The sequence below is a fragment of the Pezoporus wallicus genome, unplaced genomic scaffold (assembly GCF_028554395.1).
Source record: "Pezoporus wallicus isolate ANWC-B61680 ecotype Strahan unplaced genomic scaffold, APGP_CSIRO_Pwel_v1 contig_8006, whole genome shotgun sequence".
In the NCBI taxonomy this organism is placed as follows: domain Eukaryota; kingdom Metazoa; phylum Chordata; class Aves; order Psittaciformes; family Psittacidae; genus Pezoporus; species Pezoporus wallicus.
The window spans coordinates 1,196,187-1,217,820 of NW_026635487.1; the positions used below are offsets into that span (position 1 = coordinate 1,196,187).

At 43.3% G+C, this 21,634-nt stretch overlaps 1 protein-coding gene across 7 annotated transcripts in view; it reads left to right on the forward strand.

Annotated features, from left to right (window-relative positions):
• RERE (arginine-glutamic acid dipeptide repeats) overlaps positions 1-21,634 on the forward strand; it is a 222,064-nt gene that overhangs the window by 71,562 nt on the left and 128,868 nt on the right. For 6 of the 7 annotated variants that reach the window (XM_057432133.1, XM_057432141.1, XM_057432172.1 and 3 more), the window contains one exon: positions 15,338-15,408. The exons of the other annotated variant lie outside the window; for it this stretch is intronic. In XM_057432133.1, the coding sequence (XP_057288116.1) occupies positions 15,338-15,408 (71 nt within the window). The remainder of the gene's footprint in view (positions 1-15,337; positions 15,409-21,634) is intronic. 7 annotated transcript variants of the gene reach the window in all.

Genomic DNA, 21,634 nt, shown 5'->3' on the forward strand with positions numbered 1-21,634 from the left:
TATGGAGTAGAGCTTAGACAACACTGTGCAATTAATCTTCTCTACTTTGCTGGAATCACACAGGCCTATCCTAAAAGCTTGTTAGCCCACTTCCCCATCTGTCCTCTCAGTTCCCACAGCATCCCTCCCATTTCCTTCCAAATCCAGTCTGGGGGGGTTGTTTTTCTTTTTCCTCGCAGTTCTTGCCTTGCTTTAGTCCAAATGACTGGTACTGTACAATAAAAATCAATTTACCACATGTATTCAGATTTGCCAATAGGCTTCCTGGGCGTAAGGGAACGACAGTGTGAGATAGGTGCGTTAAGACTGGGATATACTTCCCTGCTCTTAGAGTCAGTCACATTATTTAATGCTGAGTTGCCTTCCATTTCGAGTGCAGATTGATTCCCTTTTATGCCACTGCCATTTGCCAAAATCCAGCACAGTCTGAACGTTCCCCATACGGTTCGCGTGCCCGTGCAATATGCTTAGCACATGGCTTCTCGTTGGGTGTGCTCGAAAACGGGTGGCCTTGTGTTGTAGTGTGTTCTTTGCAGTTCTTCTTCTTTGATTGTCAGACTGTAAAGGAATTTGAATACTTTGATATTCTGCTGTGCAAACCAGACTTTGTAACTGCATCTGTTGTTTGGGTTACACAATTGGTCTCTGTGTAGGATTTTCTCTATAGAAGAACTGAAGAGCCGTCAGTCAAACAGCTGGCAGTGGATTGTTCTGGACTTGAGGGGCTGGGATGCTTTGGGAACAGCTTCCCCAGGCTTTTTCCAAGGTCTGTGCCACTTCAAACCCTGCTGAGTAATGCAGCAGCTTTTGCATAGGCCCTGCTTTTGGCTCTTGGTTAAGAGAATGACTTGCCTAGCTGGAAGAGGGAGCTGTGTGATGGGAAGCAAATAGTGCTGGCTGTAACTTTAGATTCCTGGCCAGTGTAATGAAAGATGAAAGAGGCAGTGGTGATACTGCTCCAGAGAAGCTTTTCCCCCTCCCTGTTCTTGAGGGCAACAACTTGCTTCAGTCTCACAAGGACGTGACATGGAGCTATTTCTTGTGTATCTTCTTCTTGTCCTCGAATATGGAGACTTTCTTTTCAATATCCCAGTAAATTGTTTCTGTGAAGTAAATGGATTGAGATTCCAGAACAAGTATATAGCTGAAATACCTGCATCAAAATGATAGGTGTTTGTGTGGAAACTTTCACTGCTCTGTTCCTTTTGTCCTCTGACCTCTTGCATACCTCTCTTACTGGAGGAAGCCGCACGTTCCCTGTCCCTTTTCACCTTCTGTTCAACGCATCAGGATGGGCTGTTACTACATTAAACCCACAGGACCTAATCCTCAGGATATTGTTGGTGTCAAGCAGACTGCTGTAATGCCTTCATGATGGCACCTTGAGTGCTGGACTGGAAAAACAATGTTGGATGAAAGTCTCAAGTTGATTTGGAGCCTGAGGAAAGCAGCTGAGGTGTCACCTGGAGATGAGGACAATATTGTTTGCTTCACCTACGTAGAAACATTTAAAAGGATCTGCAGGAATTAAAAGGATTTATGAGGATCTGTTTCTACAGTGACATCAGTAGCTATATAAACAGCACATCAGCAAGACGAATCCACATGAGGTAACACCAGGTGAAATGCTTCTGCAGGAAGTGGAGTGCATTACAGGACTCATTGTTTCCTAGCAAATTGCCTTGGAACGGCTTACATGGAGCCTCTGTCCTAGGTGTTTGAAGGTCGGTGTGAAGCTGGAAGAGGTGCGGTGTTAGATACAGAAAGCGTAGTTCGATGTGGTGCAGGGAATGAGGTAGAAGCAGCTTTATGTGGGTCCTGGAACATCTGGCAAAGTGGAGACTGAGATGAGCTCTTAGGCAGAAGCTCTTCCCTGTGAGGGTGCTGAGGCGCTGGCACAGGGTGCCCAGAGGAGCTGTGGCTGCCCCATCCCTGGCAGTGTTCAAGGCCAGGTTGGACACAGGGGCTTGGAGCAAGCTGCTCTAGTGGAAGGGGTCCCTGCCTGGATGAGCTTTAAGGTCCCTTCCCACCCAAATCATTACATTCTGTTCTGTGAGAGAAAAAACCAGGAATGTGTCCCTGCCACTTTGAGCTGTTTTGGGCAAACATTGCTTGGGACAGCTATTGCACTTTTAGATTCAGTTGCCTTTTTTAAGGTGTGGGAAATGACTGTCACTGGGATGACAGTGAGCTGCTGCTGCTGAAAATACAACTTGAGATGAGTACTGACTTTCCTGGCTTTATAGGTTGATGTCACTTCACAGTGGTGGTGATTTCTGGCCCCGAGTGCTGTTTAGGAGCTGTTGTTGCCCCATAAACTGTTACCTGGACAGGCATCAGAGGGGGAAGAGCCTGAATTTGCAGGTCAGATTTCAACCTGAGATCTTCCTTTTCACTTCTGTATGTTCTGTGATTGTAGAGCACATGGTGGTTTTTCTAAGGGAGCGCTTCCTAAACTGTGGAATAGTTTGTAGTCATTGGCTCAGATTTGAAGCCTGCAGGTGCTGGGTTATTGCCCCATCACGAAGAGAAGTTGGTGGGTCATCATCTGTGTGAATCCGCAGCCCTGGCATCCAGGTATCCTCTGGAGCATGTCGCATAGAGTTCCAGTCACACTGGAAGCCTGAGGTCTGGTTGGACTGAGATTTCCTCTAGCTATCCTAAAATCCACTCTCAATTTGGTTAGCTAGCATGTAGCTTTGAATTATTGATAAGTGTTATTACTTCTAAATTTCTCAGCTTCACTTTCTGCTAGTGTAATTAATTGTTGAAAGTCCCCTTTATTATAACTGCGCTGGGTTGTTTTGCACTGTTGGAACTGAGGAACCTGCTGAAATGGTGGTTTTAGTCTAGAAGCCTCCATCAGCTTTGTAAAAGTACATGAATACAAGCGAAACCTCCCTCTATTTACTCTGTTAGTAAGTGGTGCACTGTTATTGGGGTGAAATTGAAATGCAGGGATTTGACTCCTGCTCTGACAGCGATTGGCTCCTATTTGACATTGACCCATGTGCTTGCCGTTCTTCCAGATGCTGCCCTTCTATTTATTCTGACAGCTTTGCCAGCTGAGAAAGGTGGCCGTGGCACAGTTAAATACAAAGATATGTACAGCATGGACCCTAATTCTTCCTATAAACATGGAAGTTCTGGCAGGTGATTTTCAGGCTGCTAGGAGGTTGATGGGGGGGAAGTTAAATCTGTTCTGGGATGTTTTAAAACGTGAGTTTTCTGCTTGGGCAGAAGGAAGAAATGCAATGAAAGGGTTTTTCCAGTTGTACATTTGAATTTTAGGAGGGTTTTTTGGCCAGACTCTTGTTTTCTGCCCACGTTGCATGGATTGACCAATGGGTATTTTCACATACGTGTGGTCTTCCCTCAGAAGCTTCATAGCTGAAATGAGCGCGTGTTCTAAGGTGATGCTCTGTTTCCCCCCTTTGTTTGACTGTTGCCATCATGACACTAGATCATGGTAATAATCAGCTATTCAGAGACAGACTCTCAGCTGCTGTAAACGGGAATAACCTCAGGAGCTGCTTCATGTGTTTGTAAGAGTTCTCTTATTTTTCACACTTAAACCGCTGGGTTTTCAACCTTTCTGCATATGTGAATGGTGGTGAGGGAAGCTTGTAACTATCTCTATTTAGAAGAGATTATCTTTAGGACTTCTGTTTCAATGGAAACAAATATGTTCTTGATCCATTCCTCCTTTAGAAGAGGAGGGGAATAAGGAAAAGGCCTGGATTAGTAGGTGAGTCTTAAAACATGTCAGGAGGGGTAGCAACATGTATAAAAACACTTAAAAGGCATAAAAGCATCACAGAAGGATTTTCTTTGAGGTTGATTGACGGCTGTAGAGAACTGTTTTGACATGCAGCTGAAATCTCTGTTAGTATTGTTCTGTATTATTGAATGTAACAGCAGTTGTAATTAGATTTTATTCTTAGGATTAGAGAGGTGATGAAGAGCCTGGTTTTGAAAGATCAGGTGAATAATACGAAGAGTAGAAAACAATTAAGGCTACAAGACAGCACACACTGACAACTTCACTAATAACTCATTTTCCATGTATGTGCTGTTTGTGGTAGCAGTAAACAGAAGGTGAACTGGAGAGGAAGAGAAGAGACGATGCATTTACTGAGATCACATTTACTCTAAATGTGGCGGGCGTTGCTCTGTATATGGGCAGCTGTTGCTGCTTGACAGATGGAGTCTTAAGTGCAGATCAAGGTTGATCTAGCAAATGGATTCCTCTGGCTTTGTTTGGCTCTGGCTATAAATCATGAAGAGCGATGCTAAGGAGGGGAGCGTAATGAGGGGTGAGGGCTTTGTGTCTGGGATTGGGGATGTTGCTTACCCAGCGTTGGTCTAACAGGGAGGGTTTTCTATTGCCTTTGTTATTGCGTGGGGTTGTGATAGTGTTTTCATAACAGGTGAGTTGTGCAAGTGGGGAGTTTTAGATAAGGCTTCCTCTATAAGGATGTTGTTAGTACTTTATCTGCGAGTCATCCTCTGTTCCATCACAACAAAATGTGGCTCAGGCTCGGTAACAAAAGGAGGTTTTACCAGTGACTGCTGTAATGAGGTATTCCTGAAAGCAGCATGGATGGTATGAACTGAACTCCACAGCATGTTCCCTGAGAAGCTTGTAATGCAAAATAAAACCACCTTGCCAAGCTGGAGTGGTTTGGAGCCGTTACAGGATGAATGTAAAACATTACATGGACACCTTATTGACACGATATTTATGTGTGTGTGTGTTACTACAATAGCTATAGTTGAAAATCTCTGGTTTCACTAACATAGCTAACTGGAACACAGATGTGAGCAGCACTGCAGGCTGCATTAGGGCATTATTTTTTGCAGAGGATGAATGCAGAAAGATTGTAACCTGAACAAGAAGTAATCCTTTGTGGGGTGCAGGATGCCATGATGAAACCAGGATCTATATAGAATCGTAGAACGGTTTGGGTTGGAAAGGACTTTAATGTCATCCTGTTCCAACCGCCTGCCGTGGGCAGGGACACCTCACGCTAGACTGTGTTGCCAGTGAGGCAAATGGGAATTTTGAAATAAAAACTATGGAAAAACTGGACTGAGGGGAGGGAATTCCTTGAAATAGTGGTTTTCAAGGAGTGAAAGTGGAGTTTGTGGCTGCAGTGAATTTTAAGGCCTGCCAAATTTCAATGTATTTCAATTGGAATAGTGTTAACCTGTAGTGTTGGAATTTACCAGCCCTTTTTCTCACCCAGTGGAAGTGGTCATGTCCTTCATTGACAATCAGATAAAGGAGTGTTTGGTCAATTGCAATGACAACACCTGTGTATGCAGTAAACCCAGTTCTCATTTTAGCTTCTATACCAGGGACAAGGATACGCTTTGCTGTGCAGCTCAGCAGTTTGCTTGATGCCAGGTGATTGCTTCAGCTGTTATCTGGAGGTATTTCTGATGAATTGGGAGAGGAAGGCAGTGAAATGTAATCTGTCAGTGTTGTTCCTGGGACTAACCTTTGCTCCTTCATTCTGGAATATGGGTTTTGTGAGCTTATTTTGTATTCATGAGGGGATGGAGGGTGGATGCTCATAGGTGAGGGAGGTGTTTCTCTCCGGGTTTGACACTCAGTGCTACGTGTAAGCAGGCCAAGTGGAGAGTGTGTGTTCAAGTGAGACTTTGCTTTATATCATCAGTTTTCCAAGGGGAATAGGAAATGAAAGAGGTTAAATACAACTTGAGAATTGATGAAAATAAATTCTCCTTTAAAAGTTATCTCCGTGCTCACGTTACTGCTTGATGGACCACACTGGTCCTGTATTTATGTCTGCAATTGGATATCCTTTACCCATTGAATTACCTTTTATCCCCTGTCAGATCATGAATCTTGGGCAACCTGTTTGGGTTTCCTTTTGTCCTGAAGAGATGGTTTTGTATAAGGAGCATCTGGTAGAAGAGCATGTGTTGCTTTAAAGAAGCATCTCAAGTAAAGTAAGCTACAAATGGAAAGATGTTTGCTTTGTTTCAGCATGGGCAGGAAGAACAGGTCTTTCTGGTAGTCTTCTTCAAAGTCCAGAATGTGTTATGGATGCTTTTACCACAAGCAGGAGAGATATTTAAGTCAAGAAAGGATCAGAAACCCTGCTGTAGAAGGAGTGGCTTAGATGTACATAAAAGCTGATAGAGATTTAAGGCTTTTTTCAGTTGTATTGTTTGTTTAGCAAAGAAAGATACCTAAATGTGTTGAAAACAAAGTAAAAACACTTCTGCTGTCAGATCAGCTTTCAGCTGCTGCACTCATTTGCTCTGTATAAAAGGCATCTCAGAGCTATTTGCAAGTTTAATAGGAAAATGGTTTTTGTTGCAGAAAATACGTATTGATCTCTTTAAATACAGCCGTCTTTTCAGTGCTGCTAGGTATTTGCAGGTAGGTGGATATCAGGTTAACAGACAATAGGGAGCTTGCTGGGAGTGTATTTGCATCACAGCAGGCTTTGAGGCAACAGACTGCAGTGTTTGAAATACAGTATCCTGTGAAAATCATCCTCGAGTGACACATTTAGCTTTCCCCTTTTGAACGTGTTTCTATTCAGGGCTGCACCAACAACTTACAAAATGGATTATCCTCTATCCATTTGTCTAATTGGGGAGGGGAAGTGATGGGCCAGTGAGTAGGGAAATAGTGACGGCAGTAATTTCTAGTTGAGGGCTACACAAATAAAGCCCATCTGTATTTTGATGGGGGATTGCAGTGTGCTGCACTTGAATTATCACAAGGGCAGCTAAGGGAGAGAAGTTAAGCAACCATTTGGTGTTTGCGGTGGGCTTGGGAATAGAAGAGGTCTCTCTTCCAAGTCCTCTTGATGTGCTTGCTTTGCCTACTAGAGCATGGAGTTAGAATTACATGGTGCAATAGAACTTCTTAAACTGGGTGCCATGTAAAGATGCCAGTTTTCACATGCAGTACAGCTTCATAGGCCAACACTTGATTCTTTCTAATGCCACCATTGACTCGCTGCTAGAGCTTGGGAAACAGAAGGGAGTGGAGAGCGCATGAGAAGATTGATTCTGTATCTCGAGTGATACAGAATCTTGATCCTTTAATCTCTTCAGATTTTCATGTATATTGGCCAATTGCATGCCCTACTTGAGACATTGCGGGTGTTTTTCAGTTGATTTAATCTTCTTCTGTTGGTTTCTTAAGGCTTGTTAGTAATGCTTGTGTTGAAGGTCTCGGAAAGCATCCATAGCCGTTGTTCCAGTGCGTTGCAATAAAGGACTTTTACTGGGGGGGTTGAAGCTAAGGCTATCTAAATAAAGTGAGGTCATGGTCATGTAAGTGATGTGATACCTTTGTGGTGTTGCTCGGCTTTTGTGTCTTCCACAGTGTGCTTAAAGTGAGTGTCCATGGGGAAATGCATCCAGCTCCGGTTTGAGACGGGCATTTGTAAAATACCAGGAAGAACGCTGGGAGCGATTTACTGCACCCTTAAAACATGAGAGAAGACCATTTTAAATGGCATACATGCAGTAAAGCTTATCTGTTGCTGAAGGAGCTCTTAGACTGATTATTTAATTACTTCTTTTTAGTGGCCTGCATTCTTTTTCCTACCCCTCCTCCCTTTTCTTGTGTCTCATTGACAAAGAAAACCACTTCTAAGGCAGGAGGATAGCCCGGGATGAGTTAGTGCCTGAGCATCTCCAGTGCCTTTGCTTTCGGTGGTGTTTCGGCACTCCTTTCTGTAAGGAAGCCTTTGCTTTGTGTCAGAGTTGTTGACAGGTTGTGTCTGAGTGCACCTTGAAAGAAGAACTGTTCAGTGTGGCAGGAGAATGCAGGGAAGTAACCGGTGTGGGAGATGATGTAGCTGGGTGCCTGAGCTGCGGAACGGTTGCCTTTATGAAACTGGGAGCTGCAGACTACAATTAGCTGTCATTAATTTTGTTGAAGAGAAATATGTTCCATTTATTGTACAATCAGGAGCCAGGCTTGAATGAGTTTAAATAGATGAAATCTAAATTATACTGACAGTCCATTAAACAGCAGCAAAACCCCTTAAAGAAAATGGATTCGCTATGATACCAGTTTATAATAAAATCATTTGCCAAAGAAGAGCTCCAGTCCAGGCACTGGGAATACTCCTGTGAGCTTCAAATGAACACAGTAAATTGGTTGAACCATTTATTGCAGAGCAGGGCTCTAGCACATTGTTTTCTGACAAGGAGCCAGCAGTGTTGCTTGAAATCTGCTCAGCAGGCAGTGACACTAAAAGATCAGACCAGCAATTTGTTTGTTGTCAGCCATATGGGGGGAAGAGAGGCAAGTGTACAGCTCCCTACCTGTCAGTGGGAATATTCTTCCAGTTAAAACCATGTGTTTGTCATTCCCAGTGCCTTCTTCCCTGTGTTTCTCCCTTGGTTACTAAACCATCACGCCAAGTGTGTCGCTGTTAGATACAGTTAAAGGTTTGTTTCCGTTATTGACCTTTGTTTCCAAGGGTTTGGTGGCTTTCCTGTAGTTGGAAACCAGGCAAATTCAGATTTCAACATCTAGAATTCACTGATAGTTGCAAATGCACAGACAAATATACCTTTCATTTGGAAGGTATTGCTTGGTTACTAATCATCTGTAACTGCTAATAATCGTGCTCCTTGTCATGTTTAACTATGGGAGGTGGTGGTGAAGGCTGGTGGCATCCAGCTACCTGAGCCGTAGAAATAAAGAGCTCTGCTGCTTGGGGTTCCCACTAGTTTTGGCTTGGGCAGAGGTGTTTGGAGAGAGCAGAATTGCCTCCTTGTGCTTCCCTGGTTGGCAGAGGGCACAAGGACGAGGAAACCTTTTAATTTGAGCCACGGGAATGGAGGACTGTAAATACCCTTAAATTCTGGGATGTAAATATCCTGTCATTATTTGCCTATCCCACAACTTGTATTCAGGATATACACATAAACGTGTAAGGAGTATCTGTCTCTCTCTCTCTCAAGTCCTTATATATACGCCTCTGTCAGCTCTATAAATAACATTCTCTGTCTCTCAAGGAATTGGGGTCAATCTTAATAAACAGTTGGAGTTATTTTCCTCCTTTATTTTCTGTCTGGGATGGTTGTGGTGAAACAAACCTGGTTTTAAAGGGCTTGCCTGGACTCTTCCTTTTACACCTTCCCAGCCCCGTCATACCAATCCCTACTGTGGTCTAAATGAACCTATAGATTCAGTGAGAGTGTTGGGATAGGTTCTGTCTATATGGAGTTAGAAGGGGTGGGTGTGAAGCAGGAGTGCACGTGTTTACTGCAGGGCTATTTACACCTGAAGGATGTTTTGTAGCACACTGATGAGATGGTTGAATACAGAGCACATGTAATTACTGATTACATGAGCCCGGTGATTCAGCTCTTGGTTGTGACTAAGGGTTGATGTATGTACCTACATTGTTAAGAATGGGGGGTTTTATGCATCTGGCATATTGCTTTTCACAACCTATAACACAGACTGTATAAAGGAAAGCAAAAGAAGGGGAAGAATGTGTAATGCAGTAAAACACTGGGCTGTCAAAGCTGGGAAGTGCATGTATATTGGAATTCCGGTTGCTCACAGCGACACTGAGAACTGAGCTTGTGACAACGGTGGGGGGTCGTAGGCAATTCCTTGACAATGGCTTTCAAGGAATATCTTCCCTGTGGAAGTACGGTGCTATGCAGAGAGCCGGAGGCTTTGTTTCTTGGGTGATGCGTGAACGTAAAAGGATTGTAACTGTGAAGATGGTTACTCCATAAACTGCAGCGTTTAAGCTGATAAAGGTTCATGTGCTCGGAAAATTGAGGTGGTTGCATTATTTTTTTTTTCCTGCAGAAGATCTTTAAGGCCATTTATTGGAGCTTTAATTTTAAAAGCAGCTTTTAGTGTGGGAATATTAATGTAACCCTTCAGAAGTAGGGCACATCTGGTGAATATCACAAGCCCAAAGGCATAATGACTCTGTACCATGTGTCGTAGAAATGCTTCATCTCCAGTGGGACGTTTTACACAAAATGGGAAAGTAAGCAAATGCACTTGCGGTTGGAGACAGGCGCTGAATCCTGCTGTGCAGGGAGCTCGGTTTCTGGGCTCTGTTTGCCCATTGTAGAGGCAAAGGTTATGGAAAGAGCCTTTATTTATGCTTACATATCTGTAGGTCAGTGTAGATAATCAGGCGTCTCATTTTCTGTCAGCGATACGGTTCTGTCTGTAAAGGGGGTCAGGAGCTTTGCTTAGCAAAACACATCCTTTAAGTTAAGTTTTCCTCTACGCAGATGATGGAGAAGCCAACAGGGAATGTAGCTGTTGGTGTAATAAGGGCTAGAAGAGGGGAAAATGGGAAGGGAAGGAGACTGAAGGCTTTGGAGGCAGGCTAAGGGAAGTACTTCTTAAAGGTTATCACTGCCTTGCAAGTTCAAGGCAAGAGGGAGAAGGGAAGTGGAGGAATAATGGTGATGCAGTGTGCATAGTGTCATTAACTGGTGCTTGTTTAAGGCAACGCCTCTTGCGAGACTGGATTTGAGTCAGATGGGGTTTGGAGAGAGGTTGTCCTAGGGCAGAGAAGAGCAAGCACTGTGGTGGTAGTAGTTGGTGAGGATCTGTTGGCCTTCTGGATTGTTCTGCTTTGTGGCTTGTCCGGGTTTCAGGACAGGCATGGCTTGCCCTCGTGTTGCTGAAGGTCTGAAGCTGCAGCCAAGTCCACCGACTTACACACTTCAGAGAGGGTCACTTGCTTGACTTGGATGAGCAGGCATCAAGTGGAACGGCTTAACTGTGGGCCATGGAGTCATTCATTCCACGTAGTGAGATAAGTGATGTTTGGAGTAATGGGTAGGGATGAGCACGAGGGGAGAGGAGGGGCAGCCATGAGGCGAGAGGGGCAGTTGTGAGGGGAGAGCAGCGGGGCCATGAGGGTTGAGGGGAGAGCAGGGGTGGCTGTGATGGGTGACCATGAGGGGTGGCTGTGAGGGGTAGGGGTGGCAGCTCTACAGAGTAGGCCTCTATGGAGGTACATGGGGGGGGTACATGAGCGGTGACTCCGAGCGGAGATCGTGAGGGGCAGCCATGAGGGGAGATCATTTGCCCTTAGTGCCATGGTTTAGTGGTGGCCTTGGCAGGCACTTGACACTGAGCCGTTCGGTTGCGGATGTGTAAATTAGGAGCTCTATAAACAGGTTGGTTTTGTTGGGCTTTTTGAGTAGAAAGGATTGAATGTTAACCTTAGCAAAAAGGAATATCAGTATTGCAGGGAGAAATCGATGGCTGAAACACACCTGTATTGTGAATGCCTGTCTAAACTAACAGCTGTTTAACTGACCAGGACTTCTCTTCTGAAGGGAGAATGAGTTTGTGCTCGTTGTGGTTTAGGCTGACAAACAGCCTCAGGCTTCAGGCTTCTATTTCGTGTGAGACCATGTCACTCAGTTGCTATAAACCTGCTAAGCAGCAGAAAAAGTCAGAAGCAAGGGGACTTTCAAGGCTTGATTTGATGGGTCCTTGGGCAAGCTGCTCTGGTGGAGGTGTCCCTGCTCATGGCAGGGGTTGGAACTGGCTGAGCTTTAAGGTCCCTTCCAGTCCAACCCATTCTGTGTTCCATGAACTTGTTTGTGTGAGGAGTGTCTCTATTTAGTGATTCTTAAGTATTTTAGTTGTTTCTTTATGACAAATGCAGCCTCTTTTGTAGTTGTCCCAGGGAATAGGTGCTTGGACACAAGCAGCCTGAGCCATAGGGGTGAGAATTGATTGCACGTGTCAAGTCTACACAGAAGTTCTCTGCAGCCATATAGAGCTAAAAGCATTCCAGAAGGATGTGATGGGGGGGGAAGGTGTAATAGCACATTCCAGTGTGCTAAGGATATGGAGGGGCTGCTCCCATCCCTACCCATTCTATGGTACTGTATTTTTCATGGATGTAATTCTCATCTATGCAAGTTGATTACATTAGGGAAATGAAACAGTTTTTGTTTGCTGGGGTCCACGTTGAAGCTGTTCTTGCAAATAATGGACTTGCATTTTGATTTTTCTGGTGGATGAGAGATTGCTCTTTATGGAGTCTTTTGAATGGCTAATGTGAGTGCACCCAGAAACGTTCTCCTGCCCCCATTTCTCCCCTTCCTAGCCTTCGCGACACAGCTTTGCACCTGGATTAACTTGTTTTCTTATCTGTATGGCCTCTGTTGCTTTGGAGACATCTTCACTGGGTGTCATCTTTGTTTTAAATCTCGGCAGGCAGCCAGCAGCGCCTCACTTAAGTGCAGTATACTGGTGAGTCAACATGTTTGCTTTATCTATAGTAGATGCCAGATTCTCTTGCCTTTGTGGCAGCCATTTCAGAGGGATGCTTAGCTCTTTATGCTGTGTGCTGTCTGATAACACTCTGAAAATGAGGCTTGCAGAACGGAGATATTAAGAATAAAAGCTTGGAAGTTGTGTTCTTTGCTGTATGTGAAATTTTGTAGCTTTTTATGCAATTTCCCAATGAATCCTGGAAAAAATCCTGCAAAGAAGTGATGGAGCATTGTGAAAATGGATGATTCACCTGGGATCCTGAGCAGTTAGTTTGAGTGAGTCTGGATGGATGGATCAGCCAGGGAAATGTGGGATAACAAGTACAGGAGTACTTTGATATGGTTAAATTGCTATAGCTTCTGAATAAACTGGATTGAATCAGACTGCAACAGTGCAAAGAGGCAAAGAGGATGCCTTTGGTGTAAGGTAGCTGAGGTGATTGCATCCCAAGGGAGACTGAGTGTGGGATTTTCAGGGTTATGGATGAAAAGTGCTATATAAGCGTGAGTTACAAGGCAAATAGATATTGTTCTGGTGTTGATGGCTGATTTACAAGTATGACATTTCAAGCTTTTAAAATGTGCATATGTGAGTGTTGCAACAGCTGCTATATCCAGGCTAAGGAATACACAATTTGATATTGATACTTCGGAAAAGGATAGTCGTATTTGAACTAAATGGGCATTCTTCTTGGTTCTGCAGAGACACTGGAGGATGCTATATGAAACTGCTTATTGTTATTTTGTTACTAAGAAAGAAAACAAGATTTTAGTGCATTTTATATCCATGAAGCTTGTATTCCTCTTGAGACTCCTGGTGCAAGCCATTTGGTTCATCCCGTTATTGATAGTGGAAATGTGCAGCATAAAATCCTAGAATGGTTTGGGTTGGAAGGGCCCTGCTGTTAAGCACATTCCTTCTGTATGCTCAGAGGAGCTTTACTGATGAGAATTAAAGTTATGATTTTCTATTAATCCAGATTCTTATCCTGTGTCTGACTTGCGCTGTGAAATAAGCAATAGGCTTTCAGCTTAAAAAGAAAGCTGCTTCATCAAGCTCGTTTGACTTTATCAAGTGCTGTCTCAAAGTGATTAACAGTGCAATTTGTGGTAGATAGGGAACAGTGTGGTGAAGAAGCCCGCTTTACAAATAGTGTTGCAGGTAGAAATGTGACAGTTGGATTTAAAGGCTTTGCTTCAGATGGTTACTATGGCTCTGTGATGGACCACCAAGATAAACCCTCTGTGGGTACCAGGCAATGCATTTGGATGGATGCAAATGCTCTCATTGAAGTTGCATTCCAGCTGCTCTTCATCACTCAGCCCTCAGGTTGTACTTTAGGCATTGGATGGGAGATGCTCCTGAGCAGGTCATCTCTCCTGTGAACTTGTGCTTCACAAATTTAGTCTTTTAGTTCCAGCAATTGTCTAATCTATTCACAACCAGTAGGATTTGTACTAAACAGGTTTTTGTTGCGGTGCAGATGATCTGGTTTAAAAGCCCCTGATACTTGAGTTCTCGCAGCCAGGTTCTGGTGACAGTTGAAATGATTGCTTTTAGCTATTTGCTGGCCTTTGTATCCTCTGGGGTTTTCAACCACGGTGCTTGTCATGTGAAGAGTTTCTTTCCTTCTTCAAAGCAGACTTTGTTCAGCCCAAGTCCGTGGGGACCTGCTTGACTGATACTTCTGTGCTCTGACCCGAACCACCTAACAACCAGCCTAGTCAAAATCATGAGTCAGTATAACTGAGAAACACCTGTGCCACATGGAAAACCAGACACAACCATGTAATTCTGGCATATATTGTTCAAGTGCCAGACGCTGGAAATGCCTGGCCCTTTTCCAGCTTGGTTGATGGAGGTACCAAGACTCCTCCTGCTCTTCTGATAGTCCTAAAGTAGTGCTACTGAACAGCAGCTGAGTTTCTTTCTTTTCAGTTAATCTTTGAGTTCTTCTCAGTGGTGAGAGGATTCCTGAGTACAGGTTGGGTTTGAAATGCTTAATGAAGGGTTTCTTTTCTCTTTCAGGAGGAAGAGGTTTTATTGCTGTAAACAATGCCAGTGCTTCCTTAAGAAAGCTCTTTGTGCAACATAAGAACTAGAAAATGTCTTGAACAACCTGTAGATTTTCCAAGACGTGAAGCAGGGCATTAGCTGTGTTTTGAAATGTGTATTATACAACTCAGTCTTCAGAGTTTTTCTGCAGAAATCAAAGGAGAATGATTCATACAATAGCTGATGTGCTTTGTACCTGCTGTCTGCTGAATAGCAGTTACCTGTCAGAATATAAAAGGAGAACACAATGACTGTCCTTTATTTGTTTGGCTTTGCAAGGAGCATCTTTGCCTTCTAGCAATCTGTGTATGAATTTCTGATTTCTAAAGTCATTATCATTAATCAGGCTCTTCTTTCCCACCCTTGCTGTAATCTTATTCTGAGGCACTGCTTTTGTTGGGGTTAGTGCCAAGCCTGGTTTTCATACAGCAGACCTTATTTACCAGCAACCTGGCAGAGTCCAGTTGTCAAAAGCAAACGAATAATGACTCGGTTTCTGTCATGTCAAATGTAACTTGAGAAAGCCCAGTCTCTCCCTGATGTAATTGTGATTTAGTTCCCTGCATTTCATCTCTGCTTGGTTGTCTTGGTTTTCCTCACAGTTAGAGGAGAAAATATGTTGGTGCTCAGCTCTTCATAGCAAGCTAACCACAAAGGCTGTGATTAGTTTCCTGTCTGATGCTGATCTGGTTCATAGGTTGTGACCTGGTCATTGCTGTTAACTAGATGCAGAAGGGTCTTTATACGGGCTTCCTTTTGTTTTTCCAGCAAAATGTCTGTTCTAATGCAAGTCAATTTTGATGCAGTTAATTCCCTTATTTATCATCATAAACAGTTCCTATTTTTAGATCACACTCAGAATAAATTACATGGGATGCAAATGACTGGTGGTTCTTGCTAAGCTGAAGCTGTTTAAGTTAGCCTGGTTTGATGTTCTTTCTTGGAGGTACAGAAGTTAATTGCCATTATTTTACAATCTTGTTTCCTTTAAAGATTGCGTATATATTGAAAGCCGCCGGCCGAATACCCCGTATTTCATCTGCAGCATTCAAGACTTCAAACTGGTAAGGAAAACTTTCACATCTCCTTTTCCCCTGCCCCATTCTCCCGTGAGCTGGTGATATTTCTTAGTCTCTATCTCTTCCTGTAGCTCCTGAGTAAATCTTTAGCTGGTGAAATAGTAGCTGTTTTGCTATTAAGACAGCGATCTGTCTTTGGTATAGACTTGGTTAACTGTGCTGTAGAGTCCAGATTGTGCTCGCTGTCATTTTAAGGTTTGGTAACCCACAGGAATATGAACTTCGAGTCTTTTTAGGAAATGGTGACTCAGGAAGTTAAGTTCTTCCTGGGAAGTTAAATTTGGTTCTGCCTTTACCTCTGGCTTTATATAGCACAGCTGTGTAAATGGAAGCATATGGGCTGAACTGTGGTGGCTGCTCGATCTCAGCTGATGGTGGGCTGACAGCTGGGGATGCAAAGAGAGCCTAGACCAGTATGGCAGGTTTGATGTGGGAAAATAGAACATTTAAGAATGCTTTAGCACTTTGTCCTTTAAAAATGAGAAGCCAGGGTCTGGAGTTTTGCCTTCCCTGCAAGAACAAACAGTTGGAGTTGTGGTTTGCCCCTTTTTGTGTGTATTCGTACACTTCAAAGCTAAACATGTTCCTTCCCAGCGTGCTGGAGCTGCACAGAAACCCACTTGTTGCTGCTGCAGTGCAGAGCAGGAGGGCACCTTCCTCTGCTTGTCTGGGACGTCGTGGTGCTTCGGGTGGTGTGAGCAGGGTATTGGGACAGGGTAACTGTTCCTGCTGGTGATCTGGCTGTTGTTGCTTTGTGGAAGGACTGGATGTGTAATAAACTGTCCTTATCAGTGCATAATCTGTAGATACAGATCACCCGCTGTGTGTTGCTATCAGAATGCATCTTCCTTTTCCAAGCTTTTTTACTCCTTGCAAGTTTTTGTGGGACCACAGGGAAGGAGAAGGTGTAGGCTTTCTTTCAATCCTGATGTCCGTGGTGGTGCTTGGCTCTTGTGAGCATGTGCGTCTCCCTTTCTGTCTGCTTTTAAGGGGTTGGATTTGTAGTTACCAGCCTCTAGCACTGGGTTAAGCCACAGTTGTGCTTTTTGCACGTTAGCAGGTGCTTTTGTGCCCGATTGGAATTACAGTGTGGTTCCAGTCACTCTGGGCAGTACCTTCCTGCTGAGTTGCATGAATTGCTCAGGATAGTAACAACAAAAGCTGAAGCTTCTGTTGTCAGTATTGGTCTTGTACAGGACATTAAGTCTGTTTGCAAAACTATGTGAGAAGTGCATTGCAGTGTGGTTTGGTACCTTTAGTTGAGTGGTTTCTCTTCTGTTTTCAACATGCAAAGGATATGACATGAGAGTTGCTGGCAGTTCTGCATGTTTTTTCACATGGAATTAGTGCCATGGCTTCATGTTTACTTTTGCCTGCTCCGAGTTCTTTGATTTCTTTGGGTTTATTTTCTTACTGACATCATGCATAAAAAAAGAACTTGTAAAAATGGCAAAGCCAAACCCCCCTTCGATGCCAATGATAGCAGCAAAATGAATCTTCAGCGTGTTTGTCGCTGTTGGGGGAAAGGGAAGATGTACAGTGGAAGGGACACTGATTCCTCGTCTGGTGCAAGGTGCCAACAGGAAAACAGTCTTGTTTTGCCTTCAGCTAAATATGTCAAGTGAAGCAGGAAAGTTTAAGTCAACAGCTTTGAAATGTCGCCTACTAATTAAGTACATTATCACATTGGTTGTCATAAAGTAGAAGGTTTTGGCTGAGGGTGTGACTCTTACCCTATAGTTCCTGTTGTAGGTGCAGTTCAGGCACACTGTTTATCAGTAGAACGCCATAACAGTCGATGGTGGTGTTCCACTGATAAAAACAAAATGCGTTTAAGAAAAAGACTAAAAAAAACCCAAGGAAAAATAGAGGAGGGAGTTAAAAATGACAAAGCAGATGGTTCATTCTTGAAATAAACTGAGATTTAATTTGCTTTATGCAGGAAGATCTGAAATCATAATTAGATGTGATTGTTTATTGCAGAACTAGAAAAGGGTTCTATCAAGTCTGGCGGTTTCTTCTAGGTTAGTGTTCAAACTTCCTTCATTTGGCAGATGAATGACAGGAGGCAAAGAAGATAGAAGCAAATACTGAAGCAGAGTGGTGTAACCCCTATAGATGCGCTTACTCCTTTTACTCAAGTTGTATTAGAAACAGCATCATTGTGGTTAGAACCGTTTTGTCTGCTTCGCTTTCGCAAATACCAGTGTGGAAAATGGGGCGACATTACTTATAGCCCAACGAAGTCATGCTACTCCAGAAGCAGATGTTACAAATGATTTCAGAGCAGCTTTGTATTCTCTTGTCTGGACCAGCTGGCTCTCGAGTCAGAAGATGCAATGGTGCGTTAAGGCTTGTCGTGTGGGAAGAAGTGAAGCAATTTGATGAGTCCAGCTTAACTGTGTTAGAAACTGTCATGGGTAACATTTATTCTCCCTTGTCTTTTCCACTTCTGTGGTGCTGGATTCCTTCAAGCTTTCTGGGATTCATATAAATAACTTTGTGGAATTGAGAAGTAAAATATGATGTGTTGTGGCTTGCCCTTATTTTTGGTGGCTTTTGGTACACAAGGACATCCACTAGGGTTTGGAGATGATGAAACAAGCTATCTGTTAGTCATATATATGGATGTTTATCAACTTGTCTTTCTCCTATAATTGTGAATACAATTGGTAACTTCCATTTGGTGGGGAGCTAACAGGTTTTGGTTTGTCTCACTTAATCACGTGTAGAATATTCTTAGTGAGAAAGCAACGAGGAATAATTCGTCCTGCTTTAAAGCCTTACTTATGGCTTGCAAGCATGAAGGTTGCAGCAGGATTGCATGCAGGTATGTGAACTTTGAATGGCTTTTGTAAGGTCTGCCTTCTTGTTGTTTAAACTGATGTTGTTAGAACTTGGGTCCTAACAGTTTACTGCGCAGTTCTGTTCTGAGTTCAGGTTTGTCGTATGCTTTCAAAGGCTTAAGACCAGGTCTGGGAAAGTCTTTTACGTTGAGTGATTCCTGAAGGGTCGCTTGCAGGCATCCTGAGCCTTTGCACCTTCCATTGGATTCCATTGAGGAAGAGAGGGCACTCAGCAGCCAGGGGAGCAAAGTCAGGAGTGTCCTGATAATCTTGTGACCAAGTTGCTTGTCTTTAAACGTGACTTGTACAAATAGGATGGTGATGTAAATATGAATGGAAGATACTTCAGTAGCTTGTGGCCCCTCAAGCTCCTTGGTGTTACTGCGCAGGGTTATCTTATGGCTTTAGAATTACTGCTGAACTGAGACTCATTTTAATGAATTTTTAGGAAAGCACACTCAATTTCTGTCCCTGTTGTTCAAAATGATGTGTGCTACGGAAAGCACCACGGGGAGAAACGGTTGTCTTTAAGGAAGTTCTCATTTGTGTCTTTTTTAGTGGAAGATGCCGCAGCAAGTACAAGTTCATTTGCTTTTACTTTGCCTTGCCACAGAATGACAACTGGTGTGAAAAATGCCTTTTAAAGAGATACAGTTTCTTTCTGGTCTAATGGGTCTCTTAAAACCCAAGGAAATTCTGCGCTTGTTCAGGGCCCAAGCAAAAGGCTGGCAATCAGGAGGCAGCAACAGTGAGTAATTCTAAGGAGCAGCGTGTTGGATCTCTTCTGTTGTTCTCATCTGGCTGAACTTCGCTTGAAAAAGGCAGGTGGATGGGATGCAGGAGCTGGGGGGAAGGAAAACTCACTCACATGTTTCAGCTGCTGGCTGCATGCAGAGATGTGAGGGGTTCAAAAGCCAGCTGCCCGCCCTAGGAGCCTTTTGGGTTCGAAAGTTGGTAAGAATTGGGATGGATGAGGGAAGGGATAACAGGGAAAACACACGAGTATTTTTCCTCTCTTTTCAATGAATGAGAAGTGCCGTTTATCCATTGCACCAGATGCCTCCTTAAAGCACTTTACAGTGTTCTGGCTTTAACAGGTCATAGTTTCAGCGTTTGCTTCTGAGCTATCCTGTCTTAGCACAAGCAAGAGCTTTGCTGCACGTTTTTGTTGTCCCTGCCCACGTCAAGAGGGGACATGTATTTCTTTTAACCTCTTTTTAGTGCTAATTCATTTTGCACTGGATTAATACTATCCTCTTTCAGGATTCAAGACCAGATTATCTTTAAGGACTTGGATTAGAAATGAAGCAATGCCTAAATCTGGGTTTGGTTTATTGCCTCATATGTTTTTATTGGTTATTAGGTCTTTCTCTTCCATTGGGGGTATCCAATATTAGCTCTGAATTACCATGTAGTATGTGCTCTCCTTCCTTCCAAGCAGGAGCACATGAGGGCAGCTGAACAAGAGGTTGGGTTTAAGTGGTCTTCTGTAAATCTGGATTATGATTGGCTTTAGAGCAACTTCTCTAACCTTGTTTTGTTCCTTGGGAAGCATTTCTTTACCCGTTTATTTTAAGCCTGTGTTATCCATCTGACACTGTCAGTTCCTTTAAAAATCCTGGGTTTTAAAATAAGAATCAGCAAAATATAATTGGGAAGCTGGAATATGTGGATAAAGCTTGTGAAAGGATATGGTAACGTGGCTTTAATACTTCATTGACACAACTTGTCAATGGTGTTTTGTAGACTAGGGATTTTTTCCCCTACTACAATCTTGCAGTTTGGGGTTTAAGTCACATTGGCAAGTCAATAAAATGGAAGCAGTTTATACTTGTTTAAAATACCTGTCCTACATAAGTGTTTGTGGTAAAGTTTTTCTTTGAATATTAAGGTTGTTTCCCACCAAGGGATGTCTCCTGCATGTGAGTCTGCTGCTTTTCACCTAGTTCTACAGTGGTACCACTGTTTTCTAGCAGTGCAGTTGTTTCAACTGCAGCAGACTGCTCTCATAGAAACAAATCTGGTCCTCAGAAAGCTATGGAAGCATTCTTCTGTTCACTTTAATTTGGCAAGAGACAACAATCACAAAACTCTACAGACAAAGTATTTCTTGAGTATGCTTTGGTGCTACAGATACATTGACCACAGCAGAATAATGATGACTGGGTCATTTTAGTTGGTGGTGAAGAGGAAGTGGGGAGGGGTGAATTATCTGCGGACCTCAAGTTTTGAGCTATAATAGATCTGAAATAAGGAGCTGGGAATCAAATGTTGCTTCCCACCCTCCCCAGAATTGCAGCTCTTCGCTCATTTCATGTTGTCCTTCAGAAGTGAGCCTCGCCTCAGTTATTTACCCTGTCATTGCAGTCTCCGTAGTGAAGTCTGAGCTCTGCTAAAGAACAAATCAAACCTGGCCAAAATCATTTTGATCTCCTTGTTTAGCAGTTTCTTGAGGAAATAGCTGAGGATCTGCTCAGTCAGTTCTGTTTCTCTTTCACACACCAGTGCTTTTTGCTGCTTCATTCCACCCAGCCCCTTATCCCCTCAAAGAAAACAAGTTCTTTTCTCATTATTAATTGACGAATGCCATGCTTTGAATAGGGAAATTCTCACTGAATTCCTTTTTGGATCAGACCATTTGAAGAAACAGTTTGGGATTCTCATCAGGTGGAGGGTAGAGCTTCATAGCTATCATTTTTTATTCAATAGTAGCATTTCAAGGTTGTCTATTGTACTTTAAACCGTGACAGACTCAGTGCATTATAACCATTGAAGTTTATCTCTTTGTTAATGGTTAACAAGTCCTAAAATTCAGTCCTTTCTATTCATCTTAATCAAAATGTTGATTGTGATTGCATCTGAATGATGAAGATACATGATTAAACCTTAGCCAACTGACTTGTATGGTAAAATCCCATCGATATGTGGCAGTTCAGTTAATACACTGCACAGTGGTCACTGAGATGGCTTTGGGTGCTCCTCTGTGTAGGACCCCACTGAACTGGAAGGAAGCTTGTGTCAGCACTGCAGGCTGGAACGCAAGGAGGTGTGCTATATAGTGGTAGCTAATAGTGTGTAATGAGTGTGAAATGTTCAGGCAGACTGCAGGGCTGTTACAGAGGGATATATAGGTAAGGCTAACTAGCTTGAATAATTAACCAGCTGTGTTCAATGGACCTACCAGAGAGGCACGGCAAGGTGTTTCAAAGGATGTAATCTGTTTGGTCTGTAAACCTCTGCTGTTCTAAAGCCAAGGCTCACCCTGCTGCCTGCTCGGCCCAGGTGGCTTTCTGTGGAACACTTGGTGTTATGGACAGGCCCTATTTATTCCTGGCCAAGCACCCCCCTCAGTGAAGGTGTGTTAA